Genomic DNA, 26,271 nt, shown 5'->3' with positions numbered 1-26,271 from the left:
CCTGCCAGGATCTTCCGGGACAGTGCCCCATGGGTGTCCTGGGGGCCCGGGCGGGGAGACGGGGCACTTGCTGCATGGCTCTTATTCATTAGGATCCTGCTTGGCTTCTTGTTTGAGGTTTATGACCCGCCTGCCTTCCAGGACCCAACAACTCATAAATTTAAAGTAGCTATGAAATTTCTGTTTCTCTGGGCCAGTCGGCCAGGGGCCTCTTAACAGAGCCGTTTTTATTCCTGTCGCTCAGCATCCTCTAAATGTCTGAGTGCTCCCTAGTGGGGCGCTCGGGCCTCTGTGTTAACCCTCTGCCCTTTTAAAATAAATTAGAACGGGATGGGAGGGAACTAGCATTTATGGAGTGCCTACATGTGCCATGCATTATCTTCAAGACTCAGAGCAACCCCGGGGAGATAGGGAGAGACCTTTATCTCAAGTGCTCCCCGCACCCCTCCCCTCCCCCCACCAACGATGAGGCTCAGAGAGGCTCCATGGACTTGCCCAGGGTCCCCAAGCCTAAAGACTGACTGACGATGCCAGAAAAAATATCAGGTTCAGGGCTTGGCCCTCAGTAAGTGCCAGCTATTGTTATTAATAATGCCGTCACCTTGAAATTGCTCTAATTTTTTTTTAAGTAAGTTGTTGTAAATGTCAAATACTTGGTCATGGTCCGTGACTTGCTAGCCATGACCTCATGCCTTGTACCTCACCCCTCACACCTCATGCTTCAACCCCGAAGGGTCTCTGAGCCCAGGGACCCAGGACCCTCCACCGTGTGGCATTGGTGCAGGCGTGCCAGGGGATCTGTGCCCTGCTCACGACCACTCGCTTTGGGGGTCCCCGGGTGGAGGGACGGGTGCATGGGCCTTGGAGCCCCACGGACCAGAGCTGAATCCCAGGCTGCAGCTGCAAGACACACACAGTCGTGGCCTGAGCTGCCACTTTACAACGGTCTCCGAGACCCACAGAGCTAAGCCTTTGGAAATGGGCACCGTTTTCTCACCCCAGTTGATTGACGGCTTGGCCAGCTTCCCTGCCTGAGCGTGCAGCTTGCAACTTCTGACCTGTGTCCGCTCAGCTTCAGGGTCTCGTTCCTTTCTGGATCTGCTTGGGGGACAGGGAGCAGCTTGTGGGGGACGGATCCACTCCTCCCTCTCAGTCGGCCTTTCCTGATGCTCCCGGAAACTCTTGGCTGCAAACCTGAGTCCTTCCAAAGCCGCTGCTGCCCCTCTGAACTGTGCGAGACACCCCGTCTGCCGGGGGTCGGGGGGCTTGGGGTCTGGACAAGGAATCATCTGCTTTCCCGGGTGTCTCCTCCGGGTTGCTGAGCCTGGCCACGCGGGCGTGGGTGTGTCTGGCAGGGCCAGCGAGGCCCACGGCCACCTAGAAGAGCCCCCGGAACCCGACGCGAGTTATCACCCAGTGGAGTTAGAGAGAGCGACAGGCGCCACAGTGTGAGTGCGTGTGCGCCCTTCAGAAAGCAGAGGGAGCCTTTCAGGGGACCGCGTAGAGGCCTCCGCGTCCCCCCTGTGAAGCAAGGCTCTTGGCGGAGGCTGCCCGCTGTTTCCATCCTGGCCAGCCGGTTTGCTTCTCTCTTGGAGACGGCCCCCGGAGCCCTGAGCGATGGGACCGAGTCTAGCAGGCAGGGCTCTTCCCAGCACGGCCACCCCCCAAACGCGGCCGCCTCCCAGCCTGCTCCTGGCGCGGGAAGAATGTGCGGCGCTCCCAGGGATGCTGGCAGCGGCCCCACCGCTTGGCTCCGAAATCAGAACCATCTGGAGGAGTGAGGGAAGTCAGGACAGTGCCTGGAGAGAGGCAGCTCCTCCGTGGCAGCCCCAGGCCTGCTGGGGCCCGGGCGGGGCAGGGGGCGCGGGCAGGGGCCGCAGGGCCGGGGAGCCGCCGCCCGCCCGTGGCCTTTGACTCGCCGCTTCCGGGGTTCACGGGCCTTCCTCTTTTCTCTTGCTCGCGGGCACGTGTCTTCTAGGGACTTCTGGGATTCATCGGTCTGGTCGGGGAGCCAGGGATCATGGGAGAAAAGGTGAGTTATGCGGGGACGGTACCGAAACAAGTGCAACTTTGCGGCTGAAGCTGGAAGAGGAGGAAGGGCCCGGGTGTCGTGGGGATTTCAGTGCCTTTCCCCCGGCTTCTCCTTAGCCACTGCCCCCGTTGCCGGCACTGCCCAGGGGCTCTGTCCTGCCCTCCCGGCGGCACTGCCACCGCCACGTGACTCTGGGTGACAGCCGGCTCCTTCGCGTGGCGTGGGCCCTCCTGGCTGCGCACGGGCCCCGAACAGGTGTGGGCGACAGGCGGGAGGCCGAGAGCCATCCTTTTAAGAAAGGACAGAGTTCCTCAGGCGTCCCTGTGACCGCCCCCCAGCAGCCGTGTTGTACAGACCAGATAACCGGGGCTCACACGGGGCAGGTGACCAGGCCCAGGCCACCCAGGTAGAGAGTGGCAGCGCCGGGATGTGAATCAGGTTCGGTGCCCGAGGCCCCCACCTCTCCCTGCCGCGGGTTAGCTCCCAGCCCGCAAGCACCCCGTGCCTCTTTCCCACCTGCTTTCCGTCAATGGGCTTATCCAACCCCCAAGCGGGCCTTCTGGGGAGCTGATGGACAGAGAACCTGAGGTCCTGAGAGAGGAAGCCTCTGCCCTGGTTCGGCCCCACCTTCCTTTCCAGGCTCTTCCTGAGACCTTACTTCTCATCACTCCTATCCCAGACCCCCTGGCCACCACCACCGCTAACTGCTCCCCTCCGTCTCCTTCTCCACCTTCCTGTTTTCTCCTCTTCTTCTTCTCTTAATTTAACGTGTTATGTTGAAGCAGTTAGAAAATCACAAGATGTTGCAAAAACCAGAGCAGAAAGGTCCCTCGTACCCTTCACCCTGTTGCCGCTGGTGGTCACGTCTTGCACAACTGGAGTGCAATATCAAACCAACTCTGGCCTTCTTTTGTTGCTCAAACGTTCTGGGTCCCTCCTCTGCTACAGACCACAGCCGGCGCTGGTCCTCCCGGCCAGGTGCACCCTCCTCCCCAACGCCACCCCTCTGGGGTCCCCTCTCACCTACAGACCATTGCCCGCACTGGTCCTCCTGTTCAGGTGCACCCTCCTCCCCAACGCCACCCCTCTAGGGTCCCCCCTCACCTACAGACCATTGCCCGTGCTGGTCCTCCTGTCCAGGTGCACCCTCCCCAATGCCACCCCTCTGCCCTCTTGGGTGTAGCAGGTCTTCCCAAGGGAGGCCCGCCCCACCACATCCCTGCACCTGATGGGTCAGATCCCCCACGGAAGGGCCTTAGCACGCACACCCTCATTGTGTGGACCTGTCTGCGCCTGTGTTGGTGCTCTGTGTGTCTCTCCACAGCACTCTGAGGGCTCCCCATGTGAGCAAGGTCTGTCTGCACTACTCACCTTCACATCTTTAGGGGCTAGGGTGTTGCGCCAGGCACGTAGTAGATGCTCAATAAATGGTGTCTGGGTGGATGCAGAACACAGGGCCTCTCAAACACAGAATCAGGATTCAAACCCAGAGCCCCTCCCTCCACCATCTCTGCCCGGTTGGTCTGGATTGGGTCAAGAGGAAAAAATTGCGTCTCAGATGCTCTGGCATCTCTCTGGGCAGGGGATGGGAAGAGTGAGCGTGCCTTCTATGGCCATCGCCCCCTCTGCAAGGCCCGCCCAGGGGATGCCAGGCCCAGTGAGGCCCACGTGACGTGGGCCAGCATCACAGGGGACAATGTCATCAGCGCATCCTTGATCAGGACCGCCCATGCCCGAGGGAAGCCCGCTGGGTGGCATGCCACAGAGGATGCTGAGCCTTCCGGGGCTTGCTGGGTTCCCGGCTTCTGCCGAGTGAAATCCCAGCACCCCTTCCCTGGCCACCACCCTGGGTGATGTGACTGTGGACTTTGGACAAGTCCCTGCCTCTCCCTCTTTGGCCTCTGGAAGACCTCTGCACCTGCCTCCCACAGAGCCACCCCACAGCCATGACCTCCCTGCCTTGCTGTCTCCATCACAGGGTGACCGGGGCATGATGGGACCCCCAGGCGCACCCGGACCCAAGGGCTCGATGGTAAGGAGCCAGCATGTGCTGCCTGCCTGCTCCTGTCACAGTGCTGGTGACAGCTTTGCTCTCCTCTGCCTGCTTCCATGTACTCGGGCCTCCAAGGGGCCTGGCTGCTGCCCCTGCGGCGCTGGGCCGGGGCGGGGACCAGGGCAGCCGGGGTGGAAGGAGGAAGAGCCACCTGCTTCAGCTGACTCCTTCTCTCTCGTCTCCTTCTTGGTAGGGTCATCCTGGAACTCCTGGTGCTGTTGGGACCCCCGGAGAGCCTGGACCCCCGGTAAGCAAAGCCCTCATGTTCCCTTTGCTCAAACCCACTGTCGAGTAACAGTGTGGAGTCTCCAGGTCTCAGAGTCAGACAAACCTGGATTTGAATCCCAGCTCCCTATTGCCAGGAAAGATCATCGTACCTAAAGTTTGCTCGTGGAAACATAGAGAAAGAAGGTCATCGTGGCCGTGATCGTGTCATCACGTGGGTTAGATGACACCAAGTCGCTGGTGTTGGTTACGTAGCGGTGTTGCTAGTGCAGGAGCGTGTTGGCCATCAGTGCCGTTGCTGCTTTGCCTCTTCACTCAAGAAATACGGTGTCGTGTGTGCCTGGAGCCGCTCTAGGAGCCGGGGGTGCAGCCATCAGCAAGGCAGGAAACAGCCACTGCCTTTAGGAGCTTATATTCTGCCATTTGGGGGAGAGAGAACCCAATAACTAAGTGACACCTGCTATGGAGGAAGCGTAGGGGAGAAGATGGGAAATGTTGGGGACACGGGCTGAGCACAAGGGTGAGGACTCAGGGGTCTTGGACTTCTTGGGATGACTGGGGAACCGGGGAGATTCCTGAGGATCCCACGGCAGGGAGGGGTGGGAGAGGCAGGGTAGCTGGGGTGGGGGTGGGCCCATCTACTCTCCCGAGGGTGATGTTGGGGGCAGGGAGCGGTGACTCTCATCCTGAGCCCTCGGAGCTTCTGCTGCCTCTGTTTCTGCTGACGGAGGACGGAGACTGGGAGGGGCTCTCCCTTGAGGCGAGGCTGGGGCTCAAGGCTGGGAGCCCCATCTGGAGAGGTGGAGAGGTGGGCTTCAGGCAGGTGGGAGGGGGCTGGAGGAAGGGGACCAGTCCAGGCACGATCCCGGGGCAGGGCTGGGGGACAATGAGTTCGGGCTGCCCAGCTCCCTCCAAAGGCCGGACTGAGGGACTCCCTGGGGTCTGATGAGGGAGGAAACGGGAGCCTTTGAGGGTCTGAATCCAAGGGAAGTGTGCACCACACACCAGTTCTTTGGGCCAATTAGGGAAACAAAGCCAGCTCAGTTCCCAGACTTTGCTGTGCACCTACCGCGTTCTGGGCCTACGCTCCATCCGAAAGGTACAGGAATGATTAGAAATACATGTGCTGGGGCACCTGGACGGCTCAGTCGGTTAAGGCTCTGCCTTCGGCTCTGGTCATGATCTCAGGGTCCTGGGATCGATCCCTGACTCGGGCACCCTGCTCAGTGGGGAGTCTGCTTCTCGCTCTTCCTCTCACTTTGCTCCTCTCCCCCCCTGCTCGTGGTCTCACCATCTCCGTCCCAAATAAATAGATAAAATCTTTAAAAAAGAGAAATATATCTGCTTTTAAGATCCTTAGTGGGATCCCTTAGTGGGGGTGATCCTTTAAGTGATCCTTTAAGATCCCTTAGTGAGAGTGCCGAGTAGAAACATCCTCTCACTAACAACTTTACTGAGCACCTACTACGTGCCGGGCAGTGCTAGGTCCTGAGGAGGGAGATGGAGGGACTAGCCAGGGATGAGAAGCCTGGACGCAAGTGCTCATCATCCCAAGACGGAGGTGCGAGGAGGTGCGAGCCGCAGGTGGTGCTGTCTGTCCTCTACAGTCCTTTCAATGATTGTGCAGAGGTGGGATGAGAGCCAGTGCTCTGGGCTCCTGATGGTGTATTTTTCCCTATTAATGAGAAGGAGGTGGAGAAGCCACTTCCTGCCTGGGGCTGGAGGGGCGGGCTGGTGGGCTGCAGAGCCCAACTTGTGACCTGAGGGTCCTAGCCCACCCAGCCTGAAGGCTGCTGGCCCATCTCCCTCCCCAGTGTTCATAGGATGAAAGTTTCAGGGCCCAGCAGATGCTCCCAGAGATACAGTGATCGGGGACCGTAGGGGTGGGAGGTGCCCAGGCGAGGGTCCATCATCAAACTGTAGCTCCTGTGCCCCTGGACCTCAGCCTCTCTGGGCCTCAGTCTCCCCACCTGTCCAGTGGGAGGAGAGGAGCCTGGAACGGAGTTGCTGGGACAAAACGGAAGGCCAGTGGGAGGTGGGAAAATAGTGGGGACGTCTAAGCCAGCACACGGAAGGGAGCTCTGGGCCTCCTCTGAGTCCCCTACTCCATGGCTCCCCTGACCTCGTCCCCGCTCTGCATCCTCGGCGCCTCCAACCGTTCTGAGTGAGGTCAGCCACATGCTGCCTTCAGACCCCGGGGTCTGCCCCTGACCTGCCGCACCGCTGCACATGGGGCTGGTCGCGTGGATCTCGGGGGGCTCCTTCTGGGCAGCCAGCTGCCCTGGTGCTGCTGGGGGAACAGCACGGCACCAGGGCCCGGAAGCCTGGCTTCAGCATCAGAGTCAAATGTGAGTCAAATCCCGGCCACTTACTCACTGGGTGATTGTTGGCAGCGTTCATAGCCTCTCTGTGTCTCAGTTTCGCCATCCGTAGGCCAGCATCGAACTCCCTCCCTTAGGAGGCATCAGAGATACGCCCCAGGTGCAATGCTTGGCGAACCGTCCACATGCAGACTAAGTGCGATGAGCCGCGCTAGTCATAATGACTATTTACTAGACGCGGTAATTACCACTGCCACTAGTAGGACTACTGCCATTAAGGTGACACTTCTGATGACACCGTTCACGTCTGATGAGCATTCTCCCCGCTTTTCCAAGCACATGAACATGCACATTCTCCTACAGCCCATTGAGGTCAGCTGAGATCATTATCCTCGTTTGCCTGGGGGTACTGGGGACACTCAGGTTCTGGGACCCCCCCATCGCTGACCCCTTCCCACATCGAGACAACTGATAGCTACCCTTTACTGAGGACCTTCCATGTCATTTCGTTGTCCCAGCAGCTCCGCGAGCTAGGGATTCTTCTTAACCCCATTTCGCAGATGAGCAAACTGAGGCCCAAAAAGTTGCAATCACTTGCCGACGTCCCAGAATTAGGAAGGCGGCAGGGCTGGGGTTTGAACCTGCTCCTCGGGGGAAGCAGTCTGTTCTCGTGAGCGCTCGGTTCGACTGCCTCAAAGCAAAGACTTGGCTCCTGAATTTCCCAGGGACGCATTACATGCCGTCTTGCTGTCCGAGGTCCCGCTATAAAATAGCTCATTCTCACCCAATCTTGCTGTCACCCGCCATCCGGGAGTCAGATCGGCCTTCATATTGGGCCAGGCGTGTGGGTCCACACCCTGCTTGCTCTGCTGACAAGGGGCGAGTGGGAACCAGCCGCACACATCCGCCCGGCAGCTGCAGCTGACCGAGGGTCTGTGCTCCTCGAGGCCGTGGGGCCAGAGAGAAATGGAACAGCCAGTTTTTCCCGAGGGCCCAAATGGAGCTGGGCCTCTCCCTGGTATTTGGAGGGGGATGAAGCCGCCTCTGCCTTGTCAAAGGAGCACGCCCAGTCTGAGGCTCGCTGCTGAGCCGGGAGGCTCCTGGAGGGGTCCTGGCTGGCCGGCGTGGGGAGGCGCCGTGCCCCCTGTGCAGCTGGGGCCGGGACCCCGGATCAGAGATCAGGCATGAGGCGCCTGCTTCCTCTCGGCTCCCCTCCTACCCTCTGACCCCTTCTGTGGTTCGACTGTTCGTGGTTCATTCAACAGATCCCCAAATCCTGGTCGCAGGCCTGTGCTGTGCTCGGTGCTGAGAGCTCAAAGAACAAAGGCAACCCCGTGTCTTCCTTCCCTCCCTCCCTGGGTCTTGCCACCCCACATCCCCGCCTCTCCCTCCCTCACCTCGGGGCTGCGGTCTGGTTCCTCCTCCTCGGACCCCAGGCTCTTTCTGCCCTGGTCAGAGCCTTCTGGACAGAAGGAGATGTCGCAGCTGAGGTTTGGTGAGGGAGAGCACGCGGGCTGCCGTGTTCCCCTTGCTGTTGGAAGGAAGACCAGGGAAATGGAATCTGGGGAGCCCTTTGGTCAGGAAGGTCATGGGAGCTTCTGGGTGTTGGTTTTGAGATACAGAAGGAAATGGCTCGTCCACCCAGGGAGGCTTCTCCTCACCGCTGGCTTCCCCGGGAGGGCTGGAGGCCCACCACGTTGAACCCAGGCCGTTGACCCGGGCTCTGGGGTATAGCTTGTGGGCTGCTTCTCCCCATCGGATGGCTTTTGCCACTGGGCCAAGCCCTTCTATGTGGAGGCTACGGGGCCCGGGCAGGGGCCATTCCCGAGCAAGGCCTGTTTGAGGGCTGTGGCCGGGCTTTGCCCCCACACTCCTAGCCTTCCGGGTCGCCCTTGCTACCTGAAAGGAGGCTTCTCCAAACTCTTTCTCCTCCCCACAGGGTCCTCCAGGATCTCGAGGTCCACCAGGCATGCGGGGAGCAAAGGGACTCTGGGTAAGTGGGGCCCAGCCCCCAGGGAGGGGGTGCTGAACCTGGCAGGGGCCACCTGACAGGGACACTACCTCCTGGTCCTTGCCCCCTGCCCAGCCCTGAGATCTGTGATTTTCATGGAATCAGGCAGGGTTCCAGGCTCATCCCGGGCCTGGCTGTCAGCCTTGGGACCCCCCCTCTCCACCCTATTTCTGAGCAACAGGCCTTGGCATCCCGTGGGCATAGCCAGGCTCCGAGGTACCAGTGTTTTGTCCATTCATTTGTTCGTTCGTTCATTCGGGCACCATTTACTTAGCACCGATGGTCTGAGAGCCACTGGTGGAGGCCCTGCAGAGGCCACAGAGCATGGGAGAGGCGTGACCCATGGCTGTCCCCATGGCTATCCCCATGGCTCAATCAAGTAGGTCAAATAGGTTGTCTGGGGGTATTGGCACGTGGACGGCGAAGCATAGGCAGCTTGGGAGCCTGGACAGGGTAGCAGAGAATGCTTCAGGGAGAGGAGGGTGCTGGAGCTGCCGCCAGGTTCCAGGCAAGGTCACCAGCCCTAAGGTAAGAGAAGGCACATTTGGGGGTCTCTGTGGGTTCAACAGAGGGTTGGAGGAGAGGGATGAGACAGGAACCAGCAGGTGGCAAGCCTGCAAACGACAGCTGGCCTGTGCGCTGTGCTCCCAGGGTAGTGGGGAGCCACAGAGGATTTTAAGCAAGGGCTGGCCTCAGCACAGTCGCCAGGGGCAACCACGGGTACTTCCTACGGGTCGGGTACTGTCCATCACATATGTTAACTCATTTAATCTTCAACACGACTCTATAAAGAAGGTGCTCCTCTGATTTCCATTTTACACACAAGGAAACTAAGGCACAGGGAGGTTGAGTCAGTTGTCTCGGGTTGTATAGCCAGAAAGTGGCAGAGCTGGGATTTGAAGCCAGGGAATCTGGCCCTCAGGCACCGTCTTAGTTTCGGTCGTGCAGGGAGGGCGGATGGAGGGGTTTTCTGCTCCCAGCTGGCGAACCGGGGCTAGGCCAGGCAGCCCTGGATGGAGGGACCGCCATGGCCAGGTAGCGCCGAGGGACAGCCCAGGCCTGCTATCCAAGCTCCTCCGTACGGGGGGGATCTGTGATTAGTCTCCTCTTGGCTGAATTTCAAGTGGTTTTAAATTTTCCCCCAAACCAGATGGCCAGCAGGCAGGCTGGGAGAGGGGGGATTAAGAGGCATTCCTCGGGCCCAGCAGGGCCCTTCCCAGTGCCGGGTCCCAGTGCCGGGTCTCTGCAAGTGGACCCAGGCCCATCGGCAGCCACTTGCACCCTGCCCCTGTGCACACTACCTCCTGCCCTCAGGAAGCCAGATGAGCTGGAGATTCAGGTCCTCAGCTCCCCGAGCTGCCCCAGCTGTCTCCAACACCCCTTCCCGGCAGTGGCTCGGAGAATGTGTGTCCTGCTTGAGGAAACCCAGGCTCCCGACCACATCAAAAGTCTCCAGGGCCGGGAGGGAAGCTTCGGGACGTGAGCTCCTCCCTGGCAGGAATGCAAAGCCTGTGGGACGGGCCCCCCTGGCTCCCTGGCCTAATAGTCCACCATTGGCCATTGGCCACTTCACAGGGGGTGGGCAGGGGTGTGCACGAGGGGACAAGACGAGGGCCTCAGCCCCTCTGTTCTTGGTAGAACTGCTGACAGGGTCTGGGTCCACAGGCCTCGACTGAAAGAGCGGGGGCTCTGGGTTTGGACAGGGGCAAGTCTCGGCCTTCCCAGTTACCAGCTCTGGGACCTCAGGCCAGCTTCTTCACTCCTCCAAGACTTAGTGGATGACATTTGAACTCACATCAGCTGGATGCCCCCCCTTTTTTTCCCACCACCACCAGTCAGTGCTTATCAGTGCAGGAGTGAGCTCCCCATCGGGGAGGGTGTGCAAGCCAGAGACTAGAGAAGCCTGCCTGGAACGCTCTGCCCTGCAGCACGGTGTTGGTGAAGACAGTGCCTAAAAGCCCTGTTACCTGGGAGACTCCACTATCTCCCTCCAGCAAGCACTTTGAGGGAGTCATGGGGATTCTAGGATTCACGTGCCCGACACTGGGCTTTGCTCCCAAGGAGGGGGCTCAGAGCTCAGCAGACCTGGCCCTGAATCCTGGCTCTTCCTCTGCGACCTTGAGCCACTGGCTCCCTCTCTCCAGGCCTCTAGTTTTCCTCTGTAGAGCGGGCGGGAGACAGAACTGAGCTCTCTGGAGGGCCAGGATCCGATCCCTCCACGCATGGCGAGCGGCTCGGCAGGTCCTTCCCCCTTGGCCATCCATCCCTTTGCCACAAGGCCTACGATTGGCCAGGTTTTCTCTGGACGGTAGCGCCAGCCGGGACTGCCATGGCATCTTCCTGGGGACTGGCGACCAGAGAACAGACACATGGCTCAGACCAAGCCCCAGAGGCCCAGGCCTGCCTCCAGCAGGGCAGGCTGACCCGTGTTTGCTTGGGGAAGGAAGGAGCAGGCCGGGGGGACGAGGGGGGGGGGCGGGGAGGACTCTTGGGACCCAGGACGAGCCACAGAGTGGCCCGGAGCAGGGGTTGGCATGCGCCCTGCTCATCTCCCCGCCCTGGGGAGCCAGCGACGGAGGTGGCTGTGGCTCCAGACAGCGAAGGCTGGCCCTGTATCCCGCTCCCCACCCCACCCCCCAGCAGCGCCCGCTTCTCCCTCAGCTCGCTGGTCTCCCAGGGAGTGCGCTCTCCCAGGACACTGTCTCCTCCTACGTCCTGCTCCAGGCTTCTCTGACTTGCACACCCCCTCTGATGCGGAGCTCACTTGCACACTGAGAAGCAGTGACAGGTAGAGAGGTGTGGAAGGAAATGGGCATCCGGCTGAGTTGGGTCCACTTCCCAGCAGTGCAACCACAGGCTCTTTCCTTGTGGCAAGAGGAGGACGATAGCTTTTAGGATCGTTGCTGCTGCTGCTGTAGCTACTGCTACTATTGGAGATCACGAATGCTGTCTCTCAGAAAGCTTGGCTTCCTGGGATTAACAGGGTGCTGTGTGGTTCAGACCAAGCCGTCAGCACCTCTGGGCCTCCACCGCAGGCCCAGAGCCATCCCTTTCCAGGCAGGTTCAAGCCTCAGCTAGAGACAGCGGCCAGGGGCCAGGAGCCGTCTCTCAGGAGGGCCCAGATGCCCAGCCAGCAGCTCAGCCTCTGTCCCAGCTCCTAAGACCCGGGATGTCCCCACCTGCACAACGGGGAGATATTCCCATCCCCATTTCAGAGACAAGATAACGGAGGCTCCATGTGGCCCCCCGTCCTGTCTTTACCCAGTCCGTGAGGCACTACTGAAGGCTCTGGTCTGGAGTGGAGGCATCGGGTAGCTGATAAGAGGAACTGTTGCTTTTTCTGGCTCAATTATTAATTGAAAATTTCCTTGCTCCGTTTTTATTTTAGTTTTTCAAAGATTTTATTTACTTATCCATGAGAGACACAGAGAGAGGCAGAGACACAGGCAGAGGGAGAAGCAGGCTCCCTGTGGGGATCCCAATGCGGAACTCGAACCCAGGACCCCAGGATCATACCCTGAGCCTAAGGCAGATGCTCAGCCACTGAGCCCCCCAGGCATCCCTTCTTGCTCTGTTTTTAAATTTCTTCACGTTGTTTTCTCGTCCCTTATCCGCACCCGCTCCACTCAGACACGTTCCTCAGCCCCCTTTGGTGGCTGGCCCCCACACTCCCAGGCCCAGGGTGGGCCAGCCCCTTGCATGAGACCCTCTTGGTCTCCCCAGCGTGACCCCCCCCGGGTCCCCTGCAGCACAAACACCACACTGTTCTCTACGGGGGGCCTTTGCCGGGGACCCCATTCCATCTGTGTCTCTGTGGGCGTCCCTGTAAAGGGGTCACACAGGCCCGTGGGTAGAACCCTGGAGGGGATACCCCTGCTGATGTGCTAAGGAACCTTAGACCAGTCGCTTCCCTTGGCTGGGCCTCAGTGTTCCCATCTGTGCAGTGCAGGGAGGGGGTGTATTGGACCTGCCTCACGGTGGGGGCACTCCCGGATTCCAAAGGAATAAGATTGTCCTTCCGGGGCTCCAAGGAACAGCTGCCTGACCCCTGCCCTGTTCCTGACCCTCCAACATCAGCCGTCGTCTGGGAGCTGGCTGGAGGAGGCTGCTCCGCACACCCGGCCACATGCAGACCCTCCCCGGGCCCTCCTGTCACTTCCCCCCAAGGGGAAACCTTGTTAGTGCCCCTTGTGTGCTCGGCGAAGAGGATGCAACAGCCGGGTGTGATGAGCTGACTGTGGGGACCTGGACACATGTGTCCGGCCCTCAGCCTCCGCGACCATGAAGGGCGTTGGCCAGCTGACCCCCAGGGTCTCCTTAACCACCAGCCCTGTTCTGGAACGATGGGGCCTCTAGCTGAGTCCCTCGGGGCTTCCCTGTGTCGCACCCGGGTGACCCGGCTCAGGGTGGGGGGCGGGCAGTGGGAGGACAGGCCCGAGGCCCTGGGCAGCCCCGCGCTCCTGGTTCCCAGCCCGAGGGAGACCCCTGCTGTCCACCGTGCTAGTCCCTTTTTCCTGTTCCAGGGCCCCCGAGGACCGGACGGACCAGCCGGGGAGCAGGGGTCCAGGGGCCTGAAGGTACCAACCCCACGGCCTGCCCTTCCTCGCGCCTCCCACGCCGCCCGGGACAGGAATCCAGGAACCGAGGCTCAGGCCCTCCTCGGGGCACTAGGCCCCTGGGCAGCAGGGAGCCCAGGAGAGGCTGGGAGCTCCCGGGCCACTCCTCCCCTCCCAGCCCTGCAGCCTGAGCCTGGGGGGTGGGGGTGGAAGAGCGAGGGGGGGGGGGGTGGCGAGGGGAGAGAAGTGGACAAGAGGAGGGCACCCCAGGAGGCAGGAGGCAGGGCGGGGAGGGAGCCTCCGGTGCCCTCTGGCCCCTTCCCCAGGGCCCCCAGCCCCCTCCAGAGCCCCCGAGAGCCGAGATTGCCTCTGGTCCCAGCAGGAGCAAGGGATCCCCGGCTCTCCAGAGCAGATGGTGACGGTGACGAGCCAGGCCCCTTGCCTGGTCTCAGTTTTCCCACCTGCACAACCGGGAGGGGGGACCCAGTCCCTTCCGTCTCCCCCGCAGCGTGGGTCCGGGCCCGAGAAGGGTCCTCCTAAGCACCCTGTCCACCTTCACGTGCTTTGCTTCCTGCAGGGCCCTCCGGGACCGCAGGGCAGGCCGGGCCAGCCGGGGCAGCAGGTACGTCAGGCCCAGGCTGCCGGCCCTCCCCTCTCCCGCTCCCTGCCCTGTGGTTTGTGCCTCTAACCCCCCCACGTGTGTTTCCAGGGTGCGGCCGGTGAGCGCGGGCACTCGGGCACGCGAGGCTTCCCGGTAAGTAGGTTCTGGAAGCCCCGTGGGGCCGGGCCGGGAGATTAGAGCCACGTTACCAAGTCCCCATCCTGCCTTGGAAACCACAGGGTTCTGGCTCCCCCCTTCCCTGCGCCGAAGCCCCTCCAGCCTGCCTCGCTCTCCCTGAGACTCAGTCTCCCCGCCTGTCACGTGGGAGGGTGGGCGTGGGACCCTCGCACCCTGCGAAGGCTTCCGGAGGAGGCCTCGGAGGGACTCAGACCACCTTGGTTCCCTCTGCAGGGCATCCCGGGCCCCTCAGGCCCCCCGGGCACCAAGGGCCTCCCAGGAGAACCGGTGAGTGCTCGCTCTCCTCCTCCTTTTGCCTCTTTGCCCCTAGCAGGCTGGTGTCGGGTGGGCCAGCGCCCCAGGGCTGTGGGACGTGGTCACACAAGAAGGAGGTGACAGAGGGACAGGCCTGGGCGGGGAGGGCGCTGGCCGGGGAGCTCAGGAGCTCTGGGTTGGAGTCCAAGCTCGCTTGCCCCTCAGCCTAGTTTTCTTGCAAGAAACAGGAAGAATTGTCCCTATTGTGCCATCCTGTTGTGAAGATAAGAAAATGTAGGGGCGTCTGGGGGGCTCGGTGGTTGAGCGTCTGCCTTCAGCTCAGGCCCTGATCCCGGGAGGGTCCTGGGATCGAGTCCTGCATCGGGCTCCCCGCATGGAGCCTGCTTCTCCCTCTGCCTGTGTCTCTGCCTCTCTCTCTCTCTCTGTGTCTCTTGTAAGTAAATAAATAAAATCTTTAAAAAAATGTATACAGGGTGCATTGCACAGTGAAAAGCTGAGGGAACGGGGTACTTGAGTCTCCAAGGGAGGCAGGATGGGAATTGCAGGGTCCCGACAGGAGCCAGTGAGGGGTTTGAAACAGAGATAGCCGTTCAGGAGGTCTTCCTGAGAGTCAGCCCGAGAGTCAGCCCCCCGCCCGGGGAGGTGGTGAGTGGTACCCCTGCAGAGGGACGGGAGGGGACAGTCTGGGGGGGCCCCAGCGGGAGGGAGCCCTGCATGGGGCAGGAGGAGAACGGGGGCTCCTGCCTCCTCCCGGGGACCGAGCCATGGCCCCACATCTCTAGGCCCAAGGAGATGCCATTTTGAACAGTGAATTGACCAGGAGCCTGGGGGGGCTTTAGCAGGCGGATCCCAGGTGGAAGGGCGTCCAGGCAGGGGGAACAGAGTGAGCAAGGCTGCTTGGAGGAGCTGGCAGGTTTCTGAGTGGGGGAGGGACCCCCGGTTTGAGGGAAGGAACGTGAGAGAGCGGGTGGTGAGGAGGGAGCTGCAGGTGGCAGGTGGCAGGTGGCAGGGGGTGTGGCTGCAGAGTCCCAGGTTCCGGGATCCTCTCCCTCACCCGCCCCTGCCGACCCCCAGAGGGCCCAGGCCACCTTCTCAAAACTGTTGCGCACCTGCTTTTCTGTCTTATAGGGCCCACAGGGACCCCAGGGGCCACTTGGCCCTCCAGGAGAGATGGGACCCAAGGTGAGTGCCACAGGCCCCTTGTGTGTCCCGTGACGCTGCTGGGGAGATGTCATCCTCTGCAGGGGGGTGGGGGCGCCCTGGCCTGGCCTGGGGATGCGGGTGTCCTGTGTCTTGCAGAAACCCAAGGGCAGACCTGCTAGGAGAGAGGGCAGGTCCGCCCCTGGAGCATAGGGCGAGGAGGGGCTCCCCAGGGGCCCCTCCCAGGGGCCTCAGACACCTGTGCCCTCTCGGGGGCCCGGGGGGGGGAGCCAGCTGCAGGCTTTGTGCAGGGGCTGGGGCCACGCCGATGACAGGAACCAGCCCCTGTCCCACGCCTGTCGTCCTGGCCCCGCTTCCGAGCAAGGACGGGACCGCCAGCCCGCGCGGCCCCCGCTGGCTGCCTCCCCTGTTGTCCGGTGCAGCAGGATCTTTTCTGCCTTGTGCTCACCAAGGGCTCTTTATGTGGCAAACCACGCTTGTGGGGACGCAGAAGGGTCCGGCAGCTTCTGGGTAGCCCCGGGCCCAAGGCCGCCGTGTGACCGGGGCCCTTCCCTGCCCTCTCTGGGCCTGCCCAACCGGCCTCCTCCCTCCCCCTCCTCCATCCTCACCCCCCACCCCCAGTCGGAGGCCCTCGCTGTGCGCTGGCTGTACGGGGACCAATGGCTTTCCCTTGCAGGGGCCACCCGGTGCCGTGGGAGAGCCGGGCCTTCCTGGGGAAGCCGGGATGAAGGTAAGGCGGGATGAAAGAGCAAAGTGACTTGTGGAAACCGGCTCCCAGCTGGCGGCCACGTCCTCCCCACGGAAGAGAAATGGGCCTTTCTTGTGTGGGGATAATAGGTCCTCTGTGTCGCCAGCCGGCCGGGGAGCGGGGAGCGGGTCCTGGCCGTGGCCACGGGGGCGGGCCCAGCTGGCCCGGAGCCCCCACCCCTGCCCCCCTGCCCAGCAGTGTTTTCTCTGGCACCTGCCCCCTGTCCGGAGGCCACACCTCCCGGCCTCCCGAGATACCTTCTGCATTTGGGCCCTGTGGCCCTCGCTACCTGCGGGGACCAGGTGCCCCTTGATGCCTGGGCTCCGGGGGAGCCGTGGAGGAGGACGCAGGCCCAGGGCTGACGAGCTCGGCTGGTGGCCTGAGGGCCTCACTAGGGCAGGGCCCTGGGGTGGGGGGGACTCTAGAGGCAGACGCCCCCTCCCCAGCGGTGGCTGAGCCTCCCGCCGTCCAGAGGGACTCGGACCAGCCCCGGGACTTCGGTTGTTGGCTTCGGTCCAGAAAACTTTGCTGCGACAATGCGGAAAACCGGCCCATCTATAAAAACGGACAGAAATGGGATCCTTCTAGTTCGGGGCAGGGCCGGGGGCTCAGCGCCCCGCCTCCTCCTGGTGCCCCCACCCCCCGGACGTCAGCACGGAGGGAGACTAGGCTGGAAATCCCCACGTGGTGATCTTTGAGGGGAGGGGGGCAGGTGACATTTGTTCCGGCTCGTTTAGGGCCTCTTCCTCCTTTGGGTTTCTCTCCAAGGCTCCCGGGGAGAGTAAAGAAGGTGGTCAGCCACAGACTTGCCATCCCTGCGTCCGATCCTCCCTGGAGCCAAACTACCCAAGGTTTGGGTCCCGAACCTGTCCCTTCTTAGCCTCATGGGCTCGGGCCAGTTACGGAGCCCCCGTGCGTGGTCCCTTGTAAGAGAAGATCTGTTTTCCGGCAGGGTTGTTGTGGGGTTTAGGTGCGAAGTCAAGAGGCACGTAGGGCAGCGCCGTGTCAGCGTGAGCTCGATGGTGGTGGCGTTGGTGGTGGTCCTGACGCGGCCAGGGCTGGCGAGGAGCAGGGGCTCTGGCTGGCATTTTGCCGTTTCGCTTTGGTCCTTGGGAACGAGGTGCTTCCCCGGCTCCCCGCCCAAGTCAGAGCTGCTGAGAACAGGAAGGCGAGGCCAGGGCCGGGACTGGCCCTACCCGCCCCCACGGACTTGTGTTTGGCTTCTCCTAGGGTGACCTTGGGCCTTTGGGCCCCCCTGGGGAGCAAGGCCTCATTGGGCAGCGGGTAAGTGGAAGACCCCCCTGCCAGGGGCACTTGGGTCGGGGTGGGGGGTGGGGAAGGGCTTTATTCAACCTCCCTGAACCTCAGGGAGAAGGAGACTGTGAATCCCTACAGCCTCATCCCGCCTTTCTTGGCAAGCCAGCATCTCCACAACGCAGAGAGTCTCCTGGAAGAAAAGGATTGTGTGGTCAGAGTGTTTGAGACTCACTGCATGCTCCGCGTTCCCTCGTCCACACTAGCCGTAGCATCTTCAAGGCTCTGAGAAGGCCTGCAGCCAAGACATTGGTTGCTTTTGGATTAATCCCAATTTAGTTGACCCACAAGCCCTTCTGCTTTTTGAAACACACCTGCTATGCTCCCTGGAAACTGTTCCATGGAAGGTCATCTCCCCCACAAAGCTTGTCTTTCGAGGAGAAGCTTTGGGATGCCTCTCTGTCTGCCCCTCTATGCTCTGTGCCCTGTTTATAAGGTCTCCGCCTGGGAGCGGTACAGTGCAGAAGGTGGGGTCCAAGTGGGGGGACTTAGCCCCTTGCCCATATGGAGCCACGTTCTAGTGGATCCATTAGTGACATCCGCCACAGGCATGAGGAGGGTGGGGCCTACACACCTGTCATGCCTTTGCTGTCCCTGCCTCGATGACCTCTGAGGCCCCTTTGGGCTGAGGTACCGAGCAGCTATGAACTCTGCAAGCCACGAGAGACCCCAACTCATGCGACAGCTGATCTGAGAACTGAGAAGTTCAGGGGCATCTCTGGGGCAGGGACTGCAGGCCGAGAACCTAGCTGGGGGGTCAGATGGGGACGCAGGGTCTTGGTATCACTCCCAAACTGGCTGGTAACAAAGGTCTGAAGGCTGGTCTCCCTTTCCTCATCTGAGAGATGGGGTTCCGCGAGGAGCTCGCTGCAGTTCCAGAAACAAGGTCCCTAACGGCTGCACCTGCGGGGCGCTTACCCTGCGCCTTCCACACACCCTTAAAGGACGCGGTATCCGCCCAATTTTCCGATGAGGAAACAGGTGCCCGTGGGGGCTTGTGATCACACTGCCAGCGAATGGGGAGCCCAGTGGGGAAACTGAGGTCTGTATGACATCCAAGCCTTTCGCAACCGCCGGGCATCTGTGCTTCCCAGTCCAACCAGCCAGTCGGACCCTTCGTAACTCATAGTCTCACGTAGCCTGCACTGACCAACCCGGCAGATGGAGCAGGCCGGGCTTGGGGGTCTGCTCCTCGTTTCTGAAGAGCCGGGAGCGGGTACCTCAGCCCCCCGGCTCACTCACTAATTCGGCCACTGTTCACCGGGCACCTGCCGTGTGCCGGGCGCTCCAGGGCCCTACTGCCGGGAGATAGGGGGTTGGCGTCCTGCCCTGGGGTGGGGGGGGCATAAAAGCGCATTGGGCCCCTTCCCCAGGAGTGTCTCCTCATCTTTCTCTACCGCCCTTTGCAGGGAGAGCCGGGACTCGAGGGAGACAGTGGCCCTGCAGGGCCCGATGGGCTGAAGGTGAGTGTCCTGCTGCTGGCAGGGCTGGGGGAGGGATTTCTGGAACTGCCTTCCATCTCTGCCCCCCTCCGCTCCCGTCCAAGGCCTAAGCTGTCTCCAGGAAGCTCTGTGTTCCCATGAAGCTCTGAGAGCAGACCCCTGGCTCCTATGCCAAGGAGCCCTGCCCAGCCCCCGCACCCGCACCCCGACCCTGCCCACCACCGCCTCCTGCCCTGCGCAGATGGGACCATCCTACCACCCACTCTGCTCTGCTACCTTTCTCCTCAAAACTACAGCCTCTCTGGGGTAAGGGTTGTGCCTGAACACCCCCGCTCTGTGCCAGGCCCAGAGCCAGCAGCGTTGATACCTGTCATCTTCCAAACATCCTAAAAGATCAGGAAAATAATAATCCCCCCGTGACCTGTAAGCCACTATTTATGGTGGACTAGTCACGTACGCATCCGGGACGATGCTAAGCCCTTCGTATTATGTAACACATCATTAATGCGACGGGGTAAGTTCTGTCTTTTACTTATTTATTTTTTCATGTTTAAAGATTTTATTTACATATTCATGAGAGACATGGAGAGAGGTAGAGACACAGGCAAAGGGAGAAGCAGGCTCCCTGTAGGGACCCTGATGCGGGACTCGATCCCGGGACCCCGGGGTCACGCCCTGAGCCAAAGGCAGATGCTCAGCCTCTGAGCCATCCAGGCATCCCAAGTTCTGTCTTTAAATGAGGAAACGCAGACACAGAGAGGTTAAGCAACCTGCCCAGGGACACACAGCTAGTAATTGGCACAGCCGAGACCCAAGCCTCGGCTACCCGTCTACACTGTGCACCCATTCTACAGGTGAGGGGATTGAGGCTCAGTGGAGGCAGAGGTGCACTCATCCAGAGTCTAGGGCTGTGAGCGGAGAACCCAAAATTCAAACCCAGGGCTCCCCAGCACTAAAGCGGGTAGGTCGGCCTAACCGTGCCCTGCTGCATCCCGCAGATTCTTCTGTCAGCCGCAGGTGCTGGCACCTTCAAGAGGCGCCAGGGCTCCCCTGAACCCCGGGGCAGGTGGGAATCGCTCTCCCGACCTACCAGCTCCACCTCTAGCCCCAGCCTGTCGCTGGCAGCTGGCCCCGGCCCAGCCCTGGAACAAGGATAGGTGGGCTTTCCCCAGGGCTGGCCCGTCACCCCGTGAGTCAGCTTCTCAGCCCAGGGCTCAGTGCCACATCCCAGAATCCCTTTGTCACCCGTTTCCTCTCCATGTGACCCCAGATAAGCAGCCCTCAATTCCCCATCACCACGCCCCCCCCGCACCGCCCAATCCCCTAGTTGCTCTGGGCCCCCAGGGCTTCCCCATCTACCTGGACGCCCCTGGGACAGGCCCCTGGCCGGTTCCCCATCCCCACCCCTGGGGTTTTCTTGCAAGGCCGAGAGCGCCCCCCTGTCTGTCTGCCAGCGCCTGCTTCTCTCCTCTCCAGCTGGGCCACCTCCCAGGGAACCGCGGGGGCCTGGCTGGGGAACCCCGGACCCCTGCGGCCCCTGCACACCCTCTGCCAGGTGCCTGCGTGAATTGCAGTGATGCTGGAGAACATTCCAGCTGAGATGCTCTGGGTGCTCACCGTGCACTCGCACCACCTGCCTTGGGCGCTTTATGTGAACAAACCCGTTTAATCCTCCCAGCCACCCTGTGAGCTACACGGGTCACCGTCCCCACTTGACAGATGAGGAAACTGAGTCCCAGCGCGGGGGCCTCTTCTGCTTCTGGCCAGCCACCGTTCTTCCCCTTGGATCTTCTTGCTGGGGTGGGCTGGGAGCGGGGTCTTCGAGGTCTCACGCAGCCTTCCCCGCTCTCTCAGCGCGGCACCTGGCGCCGCCTTCATCCTCTTCCTCTCCTTTCAGAGGCAGCCCAGCCCTAGACCTTGGGCCGGAGTAGCTGTGCGGGCGTCCAGCGTCTTCTCTCCTCATCCTTCCTGCCGTCTGTACGGCCTTTGTCCCGAGAGTCACCTTCACGGTGAAAACCACCTCTCGGACACCACGCAGCACTTGGTAGTTGATAGAGTGTTTCATGCTGATCGTGTCCTTTGAGTTTGCCGACAGCCAGCGGGTGGTGGTGGCGGTGGTGGCGGTGACTCCTGCCAAGACTAAGGTCTATCCAGAACTCCCGCGCCAGACGCTATGCTAAGCTACTTACATGGATTAGCCCTTTCAATCCCCGTAGTAACCCTGTGCTGCTTATTTTACAAATGAAGACACTTGCCCAGGGTCACGCAGCTCTTGAGGGGTGGCAGCGAGATTCCAGTTTCAGCAACAGAACCCCAGCAGTGAGGGGGGTGACGTCCCCTGCACAGAGAACCGCAGAATTCCAAAGCGCCAGAACCCTAGGGTCGCACGCGTGCTCTGCCACTGGCCTAACGAGCTGTTGCGAAGCCTCTTCCTCTCCCTGGGCCTTAGTCCCCCAGCTTGAACTCCAGAAGGTTGAGCTAGACGACAGCTAAGGCTCTCCTGAGCATTCGCAGATGCCCCGGGACTCTAGAATTCTCCAGGATCCCGCCCCCCCGCGCCCCTGCCCAGAGCCCACTGTGCAGGGGATCCTCAAGTACGCCACCCCAGGCTGCGGGGGTCTGCGCGGTCCCTGGGGCCAGGGCCCCTGCAGGTGCCAGGCCGGGGCTTCTCTCTGAAAACCAGCCCAGCCGCCTGGAGCAGGCCGCCTGCCTCTGAGAGCCAGGAGAGCAGGGGCCCGGGGCTGACGAGCCTGGGGGGAGTCCTGGAGCTGGAGTCTGTAGCAGGTTCATCGGGGCAGTGCCCCGTCTCCATGCCGGGCTGTGCTTGGAGCCGAGAATCTCAGTGGGACGGGATCTCACAAACCAACCCGTCCCACCCTGCCCTGGTGCCCAGGTCTGCTCTGAGCCGGCCCACACCTCAGCTTGGTGTGTTCCTCCCCTATCTCTGGACCCCTCTTCACTGGGAGGCTCACCTGCCCCCAGCTGAGCTAGAAATCACCCCCAGAGGCCCTTGTGCCGGCGTCCTGCGCCCAGAGCCCAGGCCCCAGCAGGTCCGGCCTGCAGGGTCAGCTCTCGGCAGACCTGTTCCCAGGCTCCGGCCTCATGCCTTCTGCACCCTGATCTTTCTCCTGGACCTGCCCCAGTTTATCAGCGTTCCTTGTAAAGTGTGGCGCCGGGACACGGCGCTGGCCAAGACACGCTCCCCTTCTCCCAGCCCGCTCCCCCCGACAGCCGCCACCCACCCCTTCCTCCTATGCATGACTTCAGACGCTTTCCCACGGGTCCCTCTGCACAGTCCCAGCTCAGCCACTTGCAGACTGGCCACGAGCCCCGCCGGGCCTGCCAGCCTGATGGAGGTGGCATTCCGATGGGCGCCACCCTGTTCCTCTGTGCCCACGGCCCGTGCTGCCTCTCTGCCCGTGGCTGCCAGGGCACCAGCCCATGCCCCGGCCTGGCACAGCTCAGCCTGCCAGGACGTGGCCTGGACGTGGCAAGTGCCATGCAAGTGGTAACTGCTGCCCACTGGACGGAGGGAGGGCCCCGCGTCCGGCGAGGCTGAGAGCTGCTGGGCTGAGTAGACAGCGAGGGGAGGTGGTGTTCGCTGTAGAGTCAGACGAGTAGGAAAAAAAAAAAAAAAAGCAGAAAAAAATAAGATGGAGCTAAGCAGTGCGGTTGGATTAGACCTCTAAGGCTTCACGTACTGCTGAGGAGCTTCCTTGCTTCGGGTCACCTGTGCCTCGGCCGCGAGCCTGGTGCGGAGCGACGGGAACTGCGACCTCAGGCTCATTATTGTCACTGTCCAGTTTTCATGCAAGCAGGGGTTGAAAATGCAACTCAAAAAAAATGGAGTCATTTCAGAGAGGCAGGATTGGGTGAATTGTTTTACTTTTTTTAAAGTTTCCATCAGCATCTTAAGACTCTTGTCCCCCCCAATAGAAATATCTGGGGAGAAATCGCCCGAGCCCGAGGCTCCCAGAGCTGCCCCCTTCCTGTGAACTCCTTGGGGCAGGAGGGGTCGGGGTCCCGTGTTCCCTCTGAGCGACTTCCTCCCTGGCCCAGGTACCATGTCGGGGGTGTCCCCTGTGCCAGCCAGGCCAGGCCACCCTGACCCTTTGGGTGGCTCACGAAACCATCAGGGAATCCAGGGGCTGCTCGGCTGTGGACAACCAAATGGAGCCTTGAGGTTTAGCATCTCTGATGGGCTTAGTGACTAATTTATTCTCTGTCTGCCTCTCTCTCTCTCTCCCTTCCTCGTGTTCTTCCAACCTAGGGGGACAGGGGTGACCCTGGGCCTGATGGTGAACGTGGCGACAAAGGCCAGGAGGGCCTGATGGGCGAGGACGGGCCCCCCGGCCCCCCTGGCATCACTGGCATCCGGGTGAGTGTGCACGGCAGTGCGCCGTCACTTGGGGTCCTGGGTGGGCGTGCCACCCACGCCTGTTCAGGCAGTTGGACAGGAGGTCTCTAGATAGCAGCCACCTAAAGGTCTCCGCTGTGATCCTTCCTCCACCTGCGAGCTTCCCAGAGCACTGTCTGCCCGTGCCCCGCCCCTGCCTAACCCTCCCACGGCTCGGCTCCCAGCGAGCACCCTTGGACCTAGCATCACATTCCTCAGTCTGGCTGCCACGCCCTCCACAAGCCTGGCCCTGCTGAACTTGTCCCACATGCAGCCACCCTGAATTTAGCAGGGGGGATTTAGAATCTGTGATTCCTCACCAGAACTTGCTGCTGCCCTCCCTGGGTCACGCGCTTGGTACGCTGAAGGACTGGGGAGGAATGCGTGCTGAGATCACTTTGGGTTCCAACATTCCAGGGGCCCTTTCTTAGTAAACTTTTGAGTATCATGGCCGTGGAACGGGTGGCAACATGCCGCAGAAATAGCCCTGGGCCTAGAGTCCAAAGGTTGAGTTCTAGCTTGAGAATCCACTGTCTCTGTGACCTCAGGCAGATCACTGCTGCCCCTCTATGAGCCTTGGTTTTCTTATCTTTAAAGAGTCAGTGAAACTTTGGAAAAGAAAGCACTTTCGACAGTGTGCCAGAAAACAAATATTGTCTTTATGAATCTGGAGGAGAAAATGACTAGAAGCTGGTGGTGGTGGTGGTGGTGGTGGTGGTAGTAATGGTAGTAATGTTGATGGTTGGAGGTGAAGACGATGATGATATTGATGATGGCGATGGTAATGGTGATGATGGTGGAGACGGTGATGGTGGAGGTGATGGTATTGGTGATGGTGGTGGTAACAATGGTGATGATGGTGGAGATGGTGGCAATGATGGTGATGGTTTTGGTGATAGTAGCAGGGATGGTGGTGGCGATGGTGGTGATGACCGTGATGATGGTGATAGTAGAGGTGATAGTATTAGTGATGGTGGTAATGGTGCAGGTGATAGTGGTGATGATGGTGAAGGTGGTGGTGATAGTGAGGATGACAGTGATGGTGACAATGGTAGCAATGATGATGGTGATGACGGTGATGGTGATGGTGGAGGTGATAGTATTAATGATGGTGGTAATGATGTGAAGTTGGCGGTGATGGCGAGGATGATGGTGATGATGGTAGAGGTGGTGGTGATGATGATAGTGGCAATGATGGTGGTGGCAGTGGCAGTGGTGGTGACAGTGGCCATGGTGATGGGGCAGTGGTGGTGGTAGCAGTAGAATTAATGTCCACGTTTTGCTATTTCTGCCAATTTTTATATACTGGAACTGCAAGGAGGTTCCCTGGGGCCAGACTGAGTGTGTGTTGGGTGACAGAGGTGGTGAGAGGCTTGTCTCTTTGGCATCAGGGCTACAGGACAAGCATCACCCACTCTGGCCAGGAAACAGTGGAGTATTTAAAAATAGAATTTTATGAGCCCTCAGAGCCTCTCCAGAAACACATCTCCATGGATGGGGGCCCAGCAAAAGTCTTCATTCTGGCCCTGCAGCCTCACCCCGCTGGATGCTCCAGCTCTTACTCAGGATTTCCCACACCATGAGGGACATTCCCAGCTGGAGAGGGCCTGTCAGAACGAGTGGCCGGCCGCCCTGTCCTGAGGGAGACTCCCGGGGCCCTGGCCCTGTGCTGAATTCTTCAGTGCTGACTCATTTCTCCTTCTGACAAAGGGATCAGCCAATAACAATCACCTCAGCCCATTGACATGTTCCAGCAGCCCCTGTATCACGGTGTCAGTTGCCCAGATATGACCAGCCTGGGACAACTGAAAATCCACATCTCATTCAAACCCACCTAGGTTACGGGACCTGCGGGTGGTGTCTTCAGCTCACTGCGCCTTTGTCTTTGGCTCTCCAATGGAATAAATAACCCCTTCCTCCCAGGCCTGGGCCCGGAACGCAGACACGGTGCCTGGGCTGTGGTTGAAGCCATGATGGTTGTGACTGTTCCATTACTGGCCCTGGTCCAGTTCAGTGCTGCCCGGTACAGACAGAAGACGAGCCACATGTGCAACTTAAAGTTTTTCAATCCTCACATTTTCAAAATGTAAAGAGAAGTGGGTGAAATACATTTTAACGGTAAATTACATCCAGCCCAATATATCCAAGACACGAACGCTTCCAACATGTAATCAACATAGAAATCATTAATCAGGTATTTTGCATTCTTGTTTTCTGCATGAATCTATGAAATCTGATGTGGGATTTACTTTTACAGCACATCTTAATTCGGATGCTAAATTTTCATTGGAGAGGCTCGATCTGTGTTTACATTTCATAAAATACACAGCTGAGAACGTAGATTCATATTTCCAGGTTGTTCCAAGCACACGTAAAAGTTTTACGACAACCGAATTATCCGTCTTTAAGTTTGATTTCAATTAAAAAGTCAACTGATTAAGAATTTGGTTTCTCCCTCCCGGTAGCCACCTTTCACACGCTCCGTAGCCCCGTGTGGCAAGAGGCCACAGACAGTACAAAGCTAGTTTAAGACCTACATATGAGAGGCAGGGAAACTGAGGCACACAGAAGGGGAGGGGGTTGTCCAGGGTCACATGAGGACTTAGGCACCAGAAGGTAGGGCAGTCTGTGCTTGGTCCTTCTAGGACCGCCACTGCCTCCTTCCTGAGGGCCTCAGGGTGATCTAACTGGCACTTTCCTTGGGGACAGAGAATCATCTACTCCAGTACATTTTGCCGTGTTTTGTCCTTGTGCTGAATCAAAGCGGGCCTCCCTGTAATTTCCGTCCACTGACCACCCCAGAGAACACAGCTGCCCTGCCTCAGGGCAGCTGCAGAAATCTGAAGATTGCCATCAGGTGCCTCTGAGTTAGCACATGTGTTTCCTGGCTCCTCTAAGATCCCATCTTCCTGCCTTCCCTCCGCCGGTCGGTGCCTCCTCCTATTCCAAGGTGGGGCC

The 26,271-nt window shown here is 60.2% G+C and overlaps 1 protein-coding gene across 1 annotated transcript in view; it reads left to right on the top strand.

Annotated features, from left to right (window-relative positions):
- The window catches only part of COL27A1 (collagen type XXVII alpha 1 chain), a 135,756-nt gene that overhangs the window by 83,825 nt on the left and 25,660 nt on the right, over positions 1-26,271 (top strand). Inside the window, exons 25-37 of the mRNA XM_055302226.1 lie at positions 1,979-2,032; positions 4,011-4,064; positions 4,279-4,332; positions 8,571-8,624; positions 13,166-13,219; positions 13,776-13,820; positions 13,908-13,952; positions 14,211-14,264; positions 15,381-15,434; positions 16,090-16,143; positions 17,392-17,445; positions 18,885-18,938; positions 23,188-23,295. Coding sequence (XP_055158201.1) covers positions 1,979-2,032; positions 4,011-4,064; positions 4,279-4,332; positions 8,571-8,624; positions 13,166-13,219; positions 13,776-13,820; positions 13,908-13,952; positions 14,211-14,264; positions 15,381-15,434; positions 16,090-16,143; positions 17,392-17,445; positions 18,885-18,938; positions 23,188-23,295 — 738 coding nt within the window. The remainder of the gene's footprint in view (positions 1-1,978; positions 2,033-4,010; positions 4,065-4,278; positions 4,333-8,570; positions 8,625-13,165; positions 13,220-13,775; positions 13,821-13,907; positions 13,953-14,210; positions 14,265-15,380; positions 15,435-16,089; positions 16,144-17,391; positions 17,446-18,884; positions 18,939-23,187; positions 23,296-26,271) is intronic.

This window comes from Nyctereutes procyonoides, unplaced genomic scaffold (assembly GCF_905146905.1).
Source record: "Nyctereutes procyonoides isolate TBG_1078 unplaced genomic scaffold, NYPRO_anot_genome, whole genome shotgun sequence".
Taxonomy (NCBI): domain Eukaryota; kingdom Metazoa; phylum Chordata; class Mammalia; order Carnivora; family Canidae; genus Nyctereutes; species Nyctereutes procyonoides.
The sequence above is the reverse complement of the archived record's forward strand: the minus strand, read 5'-3'. Positions and strand labels throughout refer to the sequence as shown.